The sequence below is a fragment of the Pan troglodytes genome, chromosome 18 (assembly GCF_028858775.2).
Source record: "Pan troglodytes isolate AG18354 chromosome 18, NHGRI_mPanTro3-v2.0_pri, whole genome shotgun sequence".
NCBI classification, from domain to species: Eukaryota; Metazoa; Chordata; class Mammalia; order Primates; family Hominidae; genus Pan; species Pan troglodytes.
In genome coordinates, this window is record NC_072416.2 from 17,391,856 (window position 1) to 17,406,578 (window position 14,723).

The 14,723-nt window shown below is 41.6% G+C and overlaps 1 protein-coding gene across 3 annotated transcripts in view; it reads left to right on the forward strand.

The window, feature by feature from the left end:
• Window positions 1-14,723, forward strand: part of RRN3 (RRN3 homolog, RNA polymerase I transcription factor) — a 36,457-nt gene that overhangs the window by 14,068 nt on the left and 7,666 nt on the right. For 2 of the 3 annotated variants that reach the window (XM_001143837.6, XM_054668902.2), the window contains 7 exons: window positions 2,422-2,520; window positions 5,885-5,977; window positions 7,677-7,815; window positions 9,464-9,594; window positions 11,300-11,430; window positions 12,300-12,484; window positions 14,279-14,387. In XM_001143837.6, coding sequence (XP_001143837.3) covers window positions 2,422-2,520; window positions 5,885-5,977; window positions 7,677-7,815; window positions 9,464-9,594; window positions 11,300-11,430; window positions 12,300-12,484; window positions 14,279-14,387 — 887 coding nt within the window. The remainder of the gene's footprint in view (window positions 1-2,421; window positions 2,521-5,884; window positions 5,978-7,676; window positions 7,816-9,463; window positions 9,595-11,299; window positions 11,431-12,299; window positions 12,485-14,278; window positions 14,388-14,723) is intronic. The other variant, XR_010152293.1, reaches the window with a different exon arrangement.

The window sequence follows — 14,723 nt, forward strand, 5'->3', positions numbered from 1 at the left end:
TTTTTGGTAGAGATGGGATTTTGCCACGTTGGCCAGACTGGTCTTGAACTCCTGACCTCAAGCGATCTACCCGTCTCCACCTTGCAAAGTGTTGGGATTAGAGGCGTGAACCACCGTGACCGGCCGAGATTGAGTTAGTACCTGAAAATGAATTAATAAAATATTTTGTAGCAATAGAACAAAGGACAAAAACCACATAATCATCTCAGTAGATGCAGAAGTGTGTGACAAACACCAATATCCTTTTATGAGAAAAACAGAAGGAAATTTTCTCAACCTGATAAAGGGCATCTGAAAAACCCACAGCTAACATCATATTCATTGGTGAAAGACCAAAAGTTTTTTCCTAAGACAAAGAACAAAACAAGGATGTCCATTCTTGCTGCTTGTCTAGCCAAGGCAGTTAGGCAAGAAAAAGAATTAAAAGCATCCAGATGGAAAGGAAGGCGTAAACTCTCTTTTGCAAGGTGATTTTATATGTCATTCTAAGGAGTTTACACACACACAAGAAATTTTAGAGATAATAAATGAGTTCAGCATGGTTACGGGACAGAAGACTAACATACACTAACCAGTTGTTCAAGACAATTGAATAGGGGAGAATAGTCATTTCAACAAATGCTGCTGGCAGAAGTGGATATGAACATGCAAAAGAATGAAGCATATGGATATCCATATACAAAAATGAACTCAATAAAAGCCCTACATGAAGAGTAAAAACTGTAAAACTCTGAGAAGAAAACGAGTACATTTTCATGATGTTGGATTAGGCAGTAATTTCCAGATTTGATGCCTAAGCACAAGCAACCAAAGAAAAAATGCATCAGTTGTACTTCAAAGTTAAACGTTGTTATGCTTCATAGGACGTCTTCAAGAAGATGAAAAGAATCCCCAAATAATGGGACGAAATATTTCTAAATTTTATGTCTGGTAATGGACTTGTATATGTAAAGAACTCTTATAATTGAATAATAAAAGGGCAAATAGCCCAACTGAAGTGGGCAAAGGATCTGAATAGGCATTTCTGCAAAAAAAGCACATGAAAAGAAGCTCAACATCATTAGCCATCAGGGAAATGATTTCACTTCATGCCCACAAGGATGGCTATAATCAGAACGAGAAGACAGTAACAAGTGTTCACAAGGATATGGAGAAATGGGAACGTTGGAACTGTCATATGTTGCTTTAAGAATGTAAAATGGTGCAGCCATTTTGGAAAATAGCCTGGCATTTCTTCAAGGTTAAATGTAGAATTAACATGTGACTCAGCAGTTCCATTTCTGGGTTTATACCTAAGATAAATGAAAATATATGTCCACAGAAAAACTTGTACATGGATGGTCATAGCTGCATCATCCATAATAGCCTCAAGTAGAAGCAACTCAAATGTCTGTCAACTGATGAACAGACAAAACATGGTACAATGGAATATTACTCAGCAATGAAAAGGAATGCTTTATATGTTACAACATGATTGGACCCTAAAAACATGCCAAAAGACTGTGTATTATATGACTCCATTGATATGAAAGGAATGGTTTACATGTTACAACATGATTGAACCCTAAAAACATGCCACAAACTGTGTATGACTCCATTGATATGAGAGGAATGGTTTACATGTTACAACATGATTGAACCCTAAAAACATGTATTATATGACTCCATTTATATGAAATGTCTCAAAGAGGTAGATTCAAAGAAAGACTAGTGGTTGCCAAGGTCTTCATTTTTTAGGGGTGCACTAATGGATGTAGGATTTCTTTTTAGAGTGATTAAAATGTTACAAAATTGCTGGCTGGGCGCAGTGGCTTATGCCCATAATTACAGCACTTCGGGAGGCTGAAGTGGGAAGATCCAGGAGTTGAAGACCAGCCTGGGCAACATAGTGAGAAAATGTCTCTCTAAAAGGAAAAATTAACCTCATGTGGTGGTGTGCACCTGTAGTTCTAGCTACTAGGGAGGCTGAGGAGGAAGGATTGCTTATCCCGGGAATTCAGGGTTGCAGTGAGCTATGATTGCACCACTGTACCCCATCCTGAGAGAGAGAGCAAGACCCTGTCTCTAAAAGAAAAATAAATGTTCTGAAATTGATTATGTTGATGGTCACATAACTGAATATATTAAAAACTTAAATTGTATACTTTAAGTTGGTGATTGTATGATATATGAGTTTTATCAATACAGCTACTTAAAAACCTATAGTTATGAAAATTAAAAATTTCATTTACTGGGAATAATTGAAATGATTATACCGAACATAATACATGTAGAAACAGTATAGTTTTTGTATTGCTGGATAGTCTGTTTTTTTCTTTTTAAATATTTGAAACTAAAGGTCATGTAATTGATGTTTTGCTTACATAACTGTGAAACATTTATTCTCTGTTGAAATGTTTTATCTTACGTTTTCTCCTTTAGGAATGTTACGTTCATAACTTACTAAGGATTAGTGTATATTTTCCAACCTTGAGGCATGAAATTCTGGAGCTTATTATTGAAAAACTACTCAAGTTGGATGTAAGTATTGAGTAACCTATTTTTATTTTCATTTACTGACTTGAATTTGTTATAATCACAGTATGTGGAAACAATAGTCAGTGATAGAAAAGAATCCACTTGGCCAGGCGTGGTGACTCACGCCTGTATTCCCAGCACTTTGGGAAGCTGAGGCAGGCAGATCACCTGAGGTCAGGAGTTCGAGACCAGCCTGGCCAACATGGCGAAACCCCGTCTCTATAAAAATACAAATAAAAAATTAGCCAGGCATGATGGTGGGTGCCTGTAATCCCAGCTACTCAGGAGGCTGAGGTGGGAGAATTGCTTGAATCCGGGAGGCGGCTCTTGCAGCGAGCCGAGATCATGCCACTGTACTCCAGCCTGGGTGACAGAGCGAGACTCCGTCTCAAAAAAAAAAAAAAAAAGAAAAGAAAAGAAACGAAACCACTAGCACCATTCTTTGCTTCCTTTCTTTGAATGTGTCTTGAACTCCATCTGTGCATGTGCTGGGAGTTGTAGACAGTTCCTTCTCATGATTGGAGAACAAGGCGTTAAATACATAGTTATCCAAATGTAAAAGTATGGTTGTGGAAAATGCTATGAATGAAACATACATTATGAGTTAGAGAACCTGATAGAATCACAGTGGGGTCAGGAAGGGATTCCTACGGAAGTGATTTTTCCTGTTTGGCCTTTCTTAAGGGCAGATTATAATTATAAACAGTTAAAACTTTGTTTAAGGAGGCCCGCACTAAGGTGCAGTGGGAATGAAAGGAAGTAGTAGATTCTAGTGACATTGTGAGGAAAGGTGAACTGGTCCTTGAGACTGGTTTGGAGGAGGGGAGGCAGACAGTAAGGGAAAGGAGTCCTTCAACGGTTGCTCCCTGTGGAATCGAATCTTGGTGTTGCCATTAATGGTAGTTAGAAATATGAAGAGGAGGCCTGGCGTGGTGGCTCACGCATGTAATCCCAGCACTTTGGGAGGCCGAGGTGGGCGGATCACGAGGTCAGGAGATCGAGACCATCCTGGCTAACATGGTGAAACTCTGTCTCACTAAAAATACAAAAAATTGGCCGGGTATGGTGGCGGGCACCTATAGTCCCAGCTACTCGGGAGGCTGAGGCAGGAGAATGGTATGAATCCGGGAGGTGGAGCTTGCAGTGAGCTGACATTGCGCCACTCCGCTCCAGCCTGGGTGACAGAGCAAGACTCTGTCTCAAAAAAAAAAAAAAAAATATGAAGAGGAGGCAGTTGGAAGAGTAGTTCCATGTTGGCCAGGTTTAGTTGCTGGTGGGCAGCCTACCAGAGAATACTCACAGGCAGTCGTGGTTGTAGATGGGGACCTGAGCATAAACCTTTGGAAAGATGCAGTTTAGGACAGGGGAGGAGAAGGGTGATCAGAAGTATGGGGAAAACCAAGAGTCTGGATGCTCAGGAAGGATCCGCCGGAAGGAGGAGTTTGGTCAGCAGCATCAGATACTGCTGTCATTTTTTAGAAAGATGAAAAGAGCAACAGTCCTTGGATTTAGTGGTTAGAAGGTAGTCTTTGTTGCTTTCTGGAGGACCATGTCAGTGAAGACGCAGAAACTGCATTTCGGGAGAGGATGTGGATGGTGGGGAAGCAGAATTGGGGCTGTTAGAGACCTTGGTGCAGGGTTGTGGTGGAAGGAGGGGATGGAGCAGGGCTAAGAGGCGTGGTTTAGGAGTGGGGAGACATGAGCAGGTTTGTGGACTGAGGAGATAGGAGCTTTGGTGGAGGAAAACATTGATGCTATAGGAAAGCAGGAAGATGGAACAAGGTCTCAGAAGAGCTGGAGCTTGGGCTCACTGGTGCAGTGCTCACTTGGAGTTGCACCTCTCTGGCCAACTGTATATGTACTCTTTATAGTCTTTCTCTGGTATATACTTAAGGAACATTTTAGAATGTTTACAAAGAAGGTCAAGCATAGATAATAAAAAATGGCATGGTTTGAGTGGTATGTTAAGATATTTGAATGGTGATATACCAAAATAAATATTGCATCATGCACATTTGGCTTGCAGTTCATCGTTTTTCTGCTCAGTTGATTGACGATGTTTATTACACAATGTGTCTGTGAGTGTCTTGTGCATAGATATGGTATTAGTCCATTTTCACACTGCTGATAAAGACATAGCTGAGCCTGGGAAGAAAAAGAGATGTTTTTGTTTGTTTGTTTGAGATGGTGTCTCGCTCTCTTGCCCAGGCTGGAGTGCAGTGGTGCGATCTCGGCTCACTGCAACCTCCACCTCCGGGGTTCAAGCAGTTCTCCTGCCTCAGCCTCCTGATTAGCTGGGATTACAGGCACATGCCACCATGCCCGGCTAATTTTTTGTATTTTTAGTAGAGATGGGGTTTCACCGTGTTAGCCAGGATGGTCTCAATCTCCTGACCTCATGATCCGTCCACCTCGGCCTCCCAAAGTGCTGGGATTACAGGCGTGAGCCACTGCACCTGGCCAAAAAAGAGGTTTAATTGGACTTACAGTTCCACATGGCTGGGGAGGCCTCAGAATCATGGCGGGAGGTGAAAGGCACTTCTTACATGGTGGCGGCAAGAGAAAATGAGGAAGATGTAAAAGTGGAAACCCCTAATAAAACCATCAGATCTCGTGAGACTTATTCACTATCACGAGAACAGTATGGGGGAAACCTACCCTATGATTCAAATTATCTCCCACCAGTCCCCCCCCAGCAACATGTGTGACTTACAGGAGTACGATTCAAGATGAGATTTGGGGCCAGGCGCGGTGGCTCATGCCTGTAATTCCAGCACTTTGGGAAGCTGAGGCCGGTGGATCACCTGAGGTCAGGAGTTCGAGACCAGCCTGACTAACATGGAGTAACCCCATCTCTACTAAAAATACAAAATTAGCTGGGCACAGTGGCACATGCCTGTAATCCCAGCTACTCCGGAGGCTGAGGCAGGAGAATCTCTTGAACCTGGGGGGCGGAGTTTGCGGTGAGCTGAGATCTTGCCATTGTATTCCAGCCTGGGCAACAAGAGCAAAACTCTGCCTCAAAAAAAAAAAAAAATGAGATTTGAGTGGGGACACAGAGCCAGACCATATCAGAGCTAGAATAAATGTTGAATTTGTTGAGGCTGCCTGGCATAGAGCATCATGTGATAGTTGTCGATTTTATATAAGTATGTAGTAAAAGGGGCTTGGTTTATTATATTTAAATTCCTTCATGACCTAGGTCAGTTTACAGGCTTCCACCATAATTGTGTATTGTGTTGGGGTGTGATATAAGGCACTAATCTGGACACCTTGAACGTGTGTATATCCGATGAATTTCCATCCCAAAATAACATAGTTGTATTTTTTAAATCCTTTTATTCTTTTTTTTTTCCCTTTGTTATAGGTGAATGCATCCCGGCAGGGTATTGAAGATGCTGAAGAAACAGCAACTCAAACTTGTGGTGGGACAGATTCCACGGAAGGATTGTTTAATATGGTTAGCAGTTTATTAATGAAAGTGGAGATGAAGTTTATCATAATCAAAGGGTGGAAACAGCTAGTGCTGTTCATCTTTGTTAAGGCTTTAGATTGAAAGAATTAAAATAGTTTAGCAACTTGAAAATGATTCCTTATATGAGTAATTTGCTGCCATGTCATTTAGCACTTAGCATAATTGGTCTATTTCCAAGGCTTTGAATTTGGGTTTGGTGAAGTATGTTTCACTTTTGTTCTTGTAACTTTCAGTGTTTGTTTTTGTAAGCCAGATGCTGTCTGTGAGGGCGTGGTTAATAGAAAAGCATACCTGTTTAATTTCTGCATTTTACCACTTGTACACTTTATAGCATTACTTCTTTTGGGTGGTATCTGAAGTTGGGTTCAGTGGAAGGAGAGTCTGAGACAGGGATTCAGGTGCCCTTGGGACAGAGGGTGTCAGGGAGCAGAAGAGGGCAGGGGAGCTAAACGGGGGCCGGGTCTCACTTGGGAGGTCGCTATAGCCTGCTCCCACCAGGCATTCTGGGGCATGGATTGGTCTACAGAGTTTGCTCCCAGCTTGAGACCAAGGAGATGTCCTTTTCTGATGCCTTGTCAATCAGTCATCGGTTCTAAGAGTGCTGGAAAGAGTGCAAGGGTGGTCCTGGCTCCTTTCTGCTCAGGGCAGCTCTGGAGAAAGTAGGCAGCTGTGAGCTATTGGCCGCCAGTACTCACAGCAGTGGGGAGGTGGATATCCCGACCTGCAAAAGGGGGCCTGGCACCAAAAGCACCCACCATGGTGGGCACCAGGAGCAGAGGTAGGGGGCATCTGTGATTTTTGCATGGATAGGTCTCATTGGGTCTTCTCAATGAGAATCAGAAGCTGGTGCTGTGAGTCTTGGCTTTTATTTTAAATTTCACTGGTGGTTCTGATTCACATCCCTGAATGAGACCCCTGCCTGGAAAGGTGTCTGCATTTCTTTCTTTCTTTTCTTTCTTTTTTAATTTGAGACAGGGTCTCACTCTGTTGCCCAGGCTGGAGTGTGGCAGTGTGTGATCTTGGCCCACTCCAGCCTCGACCTCCTGGGCCCAAGTGATCTGCCCACCTCAGCCTCCCCGAGTAGCTGGGACTACAGTGTACCACCGCACCCAGCTACTTTTTTTCTATTTTTGTAGAGACAGGTCTCACTGTGTTGCCCAGGCTGGTCTCAAGTTCCTGAGCTCAAGTGATCCTCCTGCCTTGGCCTCCCAAAGTGTTGGTAATTATAGGCGTGAGCCACTGTGCATGGTCCATTTCTTTGTTTTAGTTTTTTTTTTTTTTTTTTTTTTTTTTTTGGTGGGGCACAGAGTCTTCCTCTGTTGCCCAGGCTGGAGCACACGAACTCGGCTCACTGTAGCCTCCTCCACCTCCCAGTTCAAGCTATTTTCCTGCCTCTGCCTCCTGAGTAACTGGAATTACAGGCGTGCACCACCATACCTGGCTAATTCTTGTATTTTTAGTAGAGACAGAGTTTTACCATGTTGGCCAGGCTGGTCTCAAACTCCTGACCTCAAGTGATCCCCCCACCTCTGCTTCCCAAAGTGCTGGGATTATAGATGTGAGCCGCTTTCCCCAGCCTCTTTGTTTTATCTTTTAAGGGAAATAATCACTTATGACGGTTTTCCTACTAAACCACTTTCACACTGAATTTTTTAATGTTAGTATTTACTTTTTGTCTTCAAAGGATGAAGATGAAGAAACTGAACATGAAACAAAGGCTGGTCCTGAACGGCTCGACCAGATGGTGCATCCTGTAGCTGAGCGCCTGGACATCCTGATGTCTTTGGTTTTGTCCTACATGAAGGATGTCTGCTATGTAGATGGTAAATCACAGTAGCTACTGTTTATTGAACACCTGCAGTGTACCTGGCTTTGTGCTGGGCATTTTCCATCCGTTATCTCTAGTAATACTAAAAATCCTGTAAAAATATCTATTGAGTATGAGTTTAAGATGTTTTAAAGAGGTCAAGTTACTTGCCAGTCACATAGCTTGAAAATGGGACTGGGATTCTGGCTGAGTTATATTTGTCTTCTGTCTTTTCACTGATTGTTGTATTGAAAGATTATATATGGAGTTTGGCCAGTTTTAGATCAAATTACGCTCAAGTTGCTGAATGCACTGAAGAATGAATGAGGTAGGGGGCACTAATATATGGTGCTCCATTATGTATTGAGTTTAGAGGGTCTTTGCCTGGCACCATTGTTGTGCCAGTGTTAGTACTATATGTGCTTCTTGCCTTCATGGAACTTTAAAGGCTTTGCCAGGCGAAAACAGAATTTTTTTCCATTCACATTGCTAAGATTTAAGATGAGCTCAGTAAGTCAGAATAATAGAACTGGAATCTGAGTTGACTGCATTACTGTTTTAACGGTCTTGCTGTTATAAAAATAATACATGTTGATTAGAGAATTTGGAAACTACAGGAAAGGATAAAAACAATTTAAATGGCCACATTTCTACTCTTCAGAGAACCATTGTGAGCATTTTGAAGTTTGACTTTTTTCCCTTTTCTGTTAGCGTCTGTATATGTAGGAGAGTATTTTTTAGTGAATTTGGGTGTCACACTAAACACAAGTGTTTCATAATCTGCCCTTTACATGGATGCTGAAGATAAACATTTTCTCATATCATTGCCTGTTTTAAAATAATTGTTATTGAATCCCAGCACTTAGGCCAAGGTGGGAGGATCACTGAGGCCAGGAGTTCAAGACTAACTATCCTGGGCAACATAACAAGACCCCATCTCTAAAAAAAAAAGTCGTAATAATAAATGTTATTGGTCACATGGGTTTAACTGTCTTTTACTGTTTTCACCATGATAAGTAACAGTTATAATGAACATACTTGTACCTATATATTCAGCTGTTTACTAACAGTAAAATGATCGGATTAGAGGTCTTTTGCTACACGAATGATAGAATTGCCCTTCAGAAGGGTTTGCATTTCTGACCTTGCCACAGTGTGTGAGGTGAGGGCCTGCTTCCTTGCAGGTGTTAGATTATTATATTCAGAGGAAAATCTGTGTAAACTAAAAGTAGCATTTTGTTTTAATCGTATTTTAATGGATAATGTCTTTCTTTCTTTTTTTTTTAAATAGCCACGGTCTTACTCTGTAACCCAGGCTGGAATGCAGTCGCACAAACATGGCTTACTGCAGCCTTGACCTCCTGGGCTCAAGCGGTTCATCTGCCTCAGCCTCCCATGTAGCTGGGATCACAGGCGTGCCACCATGCCTGGCTAATTTTTTTATTTTTTGTAGAGACAGAGCTTCCCTGTGTTGCCCAGGCTGCCCTTGAACTCCCAGGCTCCCTCCCACTTTGGCCTCCCAAAGTGCTGGGATTGCAGGCAGGAGCCACTGTGCCTGGCTGGATAATGTTGTTTTTTAATGGTGTTGTGTTTATAAAAAATATGGCAGATGAAACTTGAAAATATGTCTTTATAAAAACTGAGATGCCAGATTTTCTCCATAGGTAAGGTTGATAACGGCAAAACAAAGGATCTATATCGTGACCTGATAAACATCTTTGACAAACTCCTGTTGCCCACCCATGCCTCCTGCCATGTACAGTTTTTCATGTTTTACCTCTGTAGTTTCAAATTGGTGAGTAAGAATGTGATTAACATTATCTTAGCTTATTTTGTTTTTGCCCAAAAATTTTCCCTAAAAACTGGGGTGGACGGAGACCATGAAGTAAATAATTCTTTTCTTTGAGCTTACTTGCTAGTCTGCTTAATAAAATCGCATTCTCCTTTCTTTTTTTGTTTTCTTTTCCTTTCTTTTTTGAGACACAGTCTCGCTCTGCTGCCCACTGCTGCAACCTCCACCTCTTGGGCTCAACGGACTCTCAGTCCTTACCCTCTCGATAGCTGGGACCACAGGTTACCATGCCTGGCTAATTTTTGTATTTTTAGAGGAGGTGGGGTTTCGCCACGTTGGCCATACTGGTCTTGAACTCCTGACCGCAAGTGATCTGCCCGCCTCCTGCCCCGCAAAGCGTTGGGATTACAGGTGTGAACAACTGTGCCTGGCCCACGTTCCCTTCTCAGTACACTTGGAGAGAAAACAGATTGCTGCCTGCCAGCCCAGCTAGGTGCTCCGAAAATGTCATCCTGCCTTTTGGTCACTAGGTGGTGCTCTTCCCTTAAGCCTTTCTCTATTAAAATCTCATATGGGGTAATTAACTGTATTTCCTTTATTCTTTCCAAGGGTTGAGTTGTAACTAGCCCAAACCAACTTATTAATCTAGAATTTTAAAAACTTTAGGCTTTGTCTTTTCTTCTTCTTTTTTTTTTTTTTTTTTTTTTTTTTTTTGGTGGGGGAAAGAATATAGAAGGCTTTTCCTTCTCTGCAACGATTTTGTGGCTTCCTAGAGGTCAGGAGAGTGTTGGTCATGGGAAAGAAGGTTGAATTCAGTCTGCCCACATGGGTGTGCCTAGCTTTAGAACAGCGCTATTTAGGAGAAGTTGGAAGTTACACCCTTTGGTGAGAAGCTGTGTCTGTTTTTTTCCATGATTGGCATAATTAACTCAAATACCAGCTGTGCGTTAGTCCGTATTTCTGTTCATGGTTGAGTTCGGTGTGTCCAGAGACCGGAAGGTGCTTTGCACTCACAGGAGTGCCCATGTGGAGCTCCATGGGATGTGAATTATTGTTGGTCACCAGTTCTGGCTGACATTGGAATCACTTGAAGAGTTTTTGTAATATGTGGATTCCAAAGCCCTGTCACAAACCTATTGAATTTGTACCTCCCAGGTTGAATTTTTTGTTGTTTTTTGTTTGTTTGTTTTTTGAGATGGAGTCTCACTCTGTCACCCAGGCTGGAGTGTAGTGGCATGATCTCAGCTCACTGCAACCTCTGCCTCCTGGGTTCAAGCGATTCTCCTGCCTCAGCCTCCCAAGTAGCTGGGATTACAGGCACCTGCCACCATGCCTGGCTAATTTTTGTATTTTTAGTAGAGACAGGGTTTCTCCATGTTGGCCAGGCTGGTCTCGAGCTCCTGACCTTGGGTGATCCACCCGCCTCGGCCTCCCAAAGTGCTGGGATTACAGGCGTGAGCCACTGTGCCTGGCCCCGGGTTGATTGTGATGCTTAGCTAGGTTTGGGATCCATTGGATTATTTAACACCCGAGGTGCCTTTTGTTTTTAATGATATTCTCTCAATGTGTTTTAAAAATGAAGCCCACGAGATAGTTATGACATAGTAGAACTTTTCCCTACATTGGTGAAGTAAAAATCTTGGGATTTTGATAGCCAGATTATCTTAGGCATTAAAAAAGATCACACCGATGCCCTCTCTTTTTATAGGGGTTCGCAGAGGCATTTTTGGAACATCTCTGGAAAAAATTGCAGGACCCAAGTAATCCTGCCATCATCAGGCAGGCTGCTGGAAATTATATTGGAAGCTTTTTGGCAAGAGCTAAATTTATTCCTCTTATGTAAGTAGCCTAATTTTCCGAATAATTTTTAATATCATGCTTTAAAAAGAGTATAGCATTGTCTCAAGTCAGAAATATCTCCCATTTTTTTTGGCATGTTTTTAAAGTGAATAAAATCCCTACTCTGTGCAAGATGTTTATATTTCTAAGTGGTGATTTTAGAATAAAGTGTCTCCTTTTTTATATATAAAACCCTGTATGTAAGGCTTTTGTCATCTCTTTTGTGTGGTTGCACTTAAAGATCCATTTGTTTTGTGGATAGAGGACAGTGTTGTATACTGTTTTGATTCTTTTTGTAGGTTTGTCATTTTTTCATTTGCATTCCAAATCTATTGTATCTGTTAAAGCTGAAGAAAAACCCTTTTAAAGGTAATAGACCTATCTAGGAGGCCAGTTTCTTTCAGTGGCCCATGAAGATATCTTTGGACAAGGATGCTGTTGAAACCCTTCCCCAAGAACAAAATTATTCACCATAGGACTTGACTGGATGCATCAGGGAATACTGAAGTCCACCAGACTGTCTTTCTCTTGAGAGGTGTTGGTGAACATGTCCTATTTGGCCAATCACCCTAAGAGGGGTGCCTTTGAGATGGTTAGGAGAACCTGCTTTCCATCCCTTGGGACGTTCTTAGGGGCTCACCTGTTCCTAGAAGGTCAGAGCTACTCTGCCTTGTAATTGGAAGGTTGTCTTCCTACGCACCCATCCTTATCCTTCCTTTCTTTGCTTTTCCTCTGTACCCATGGGTATGATTTAAAGAAACCTATGAACTTACTTAGCATGGTTTGTAATGAAAGGCAGTTGTGTGTTTTTATGTTATTCTGGTTTTTTTATGAAGTGTAAAGTTGACTTGAATTTTTCTTTTCTCTAGTACTGTAAAATCATGCCTAGATCTTTTGGTTAACTGGCTGCACATATACCTTAATAACCAGGATTCGGGAACAAAGGCATTCTGCGATGTTGCTCTCCATGGACCATTTTACTCAGCCTGCCAAGCTGTGTTCTACACCTTTGTTTTTAGACACAAGCAGCTTTTGAGCGGAAACCTGAAAGAAGGTCAGTGTTGTGGGAGTGCTGGACTGGATTTTCCTTGTGTTCTTGTCACCCTTCAGAATGGTGATTCATTACTTTTTTGAGATTTTTATAAAAACTGGATTCAGAAAACTGCATGTGCACTCAAACTTTTAATAATAATTTCAAGCAGCTCATGGGCCCCTACAAACCCCTTAAGATAGATTTGAGCTTGAGAACCCTACAAACCCCTTAAGATGGATTTGAGGTTAAGAAAGAGGTTTCTGCCTTTGAAAGTTTGAAATGTGAAGATGTCTCCAGAGGTGAGGCTGAGCCCTGGGCTGTGCCAGCGCCCTGTACAAAGCTTCAGTTGGATGTACCTTCTCTTTGTTGTCCTTGTAACAGCCCAGTAAATGGCAGGTATTCTCCCTTTACAGACAGCACTAAAGCACAGGAAAGTCATTTTCCCAAGATCACGTGGTTAGTGGCAGGATTAGAAAACTGAAGCCAGGTTCAGCTGACCCTAAAGTTTGAGTTTATATAGATTAAACTCTGCCTGAAGCCTTGAGACTTAATTGACCAGTATTGTTTTGCTAATTTCTAAGAGTTACTTATAATTCAAATCTGTCAGTTGAAACTTATTAGATTAGTGTATTTTAGTTGAAGAGAGTCTCCAAGAACAGTGTTTATAAGTCATTGTAAATTGTTCTGTTTATGTTTATGAATAATTCATATGGTTTTGTGGGTCACTTCCTCTAAACCGGGGTCTCTGAACCCTGCACGATTGCCATTTGGGCTGCATCATCCTTCATCGTCGGGGGCTGTCCTCTGCACTGTAGGATGTTTAACAGCCTCCACCTACTAGCTGCCAACAGCAGTCCCCGACCACCCCCAGCTGTGACAACTAAAAGTGTCTCCAGACACTGCCAGGTGTCCTCTGCGGGGGTCGCAGTCTCCTTGGGTTAACAGCCACAGCTCTAAACTGAAAGTTGTACATGTTGCATTATATATGTTTACCTACATCCTACATGCTTCTAAAAGATGTTGTATGAACTAGTAGGATGAGGTTTTATCACAAGGTAAGTAAATACAAGCTCTGCTTTTCTTTGTATAAATTAATGCCAGGAATCTGGATTAAATATCTTGTTTTTGTAAGCTGTGACATCCCATTTAGGTAATTTTTATTGAAATATGTATCAAAGAAACTCCTAAGAAAATATACTTAAGTACAAGTTGGTCAGCTTGCCTCTTAAAATAAATGTGGTGTCTTTATTTTACTCATGTAGAAAAGAATTATATTCATTAAGTCTAAGAAAGTGGTTTCTGTCTAAATTTGCCATCCGTTGAGGTAGAAGGCAAATTTGGAGTTTTCTTGTTTAGAAAAAAAACTACAGATGACTACTGTGCACCTGAAAACAGCACTCAGCTTCACTAACGAGACATGCAAGCTAGAATCAAATTGCTGTTTTGTTTTGTTGCCTGTCGTGATTGTTAGCTGAAACCAAATCACAAGGTCTTTTTCTCCCTCTGTATTATCTCAGCATACACTGAGCTTGCAAACGTATGAACTTCACGTTGTCGTGGAATCTTACAGCCTGCTACTTCCTAAGTTTTCTTTAGAGAAGCTGCCTTGGTGACCAATGAATGTGGTTAGCCTAGTGATACTCTTCTGGGCCATATACTGTGTGACTATCTGCATGGACCTTTATTTAAAGCATTTCTGCAAATAATTTTTTTAAGTTTTTTTAAATGTGTGATAATTTGTGCTTTTAAAGATATCTTACACTTTTCACTTATTTGTACCTTTAAAAAAATCTTTTTTTTTTTTTTAAACCAAAGGTTTGCAGTATCTTCAGAGTCTGAATTTTGAGCGGATAGTGATGAGCCAGCTAAATCCCCTGAAGATTTGCCTGCCCTCAGTGGTTAACTTTTTTGCTGCAATCACAAAGTAAGTTATTTACGCTTTCTTGATGGGAGTTATTTAAAATATTTTTATTTATGTTTATCTAGTACTGTAAGAGTCTGTTAAATTTCTATGAAATTAGTAACATTATAAAAGGCCAGGCGTGGTGGCTGACGCCTGTAATCTCAGCATTTTGGGAGGCTGAGGTGGGAGGATTGCTTGAGGCCAGGAGTTAAAAGACCAGCCTGAGCAACATAGTGAGACCCTATCTCTACAAAAAAATTTTAAAAATTAGCTGGGTGTGGTTGCCTGTGCCTGTAGTCCCAACTACTCAGGAGGCTGAGGTAGGAGGATCACTTGAGCCCAGGAGGTCAAGGATGC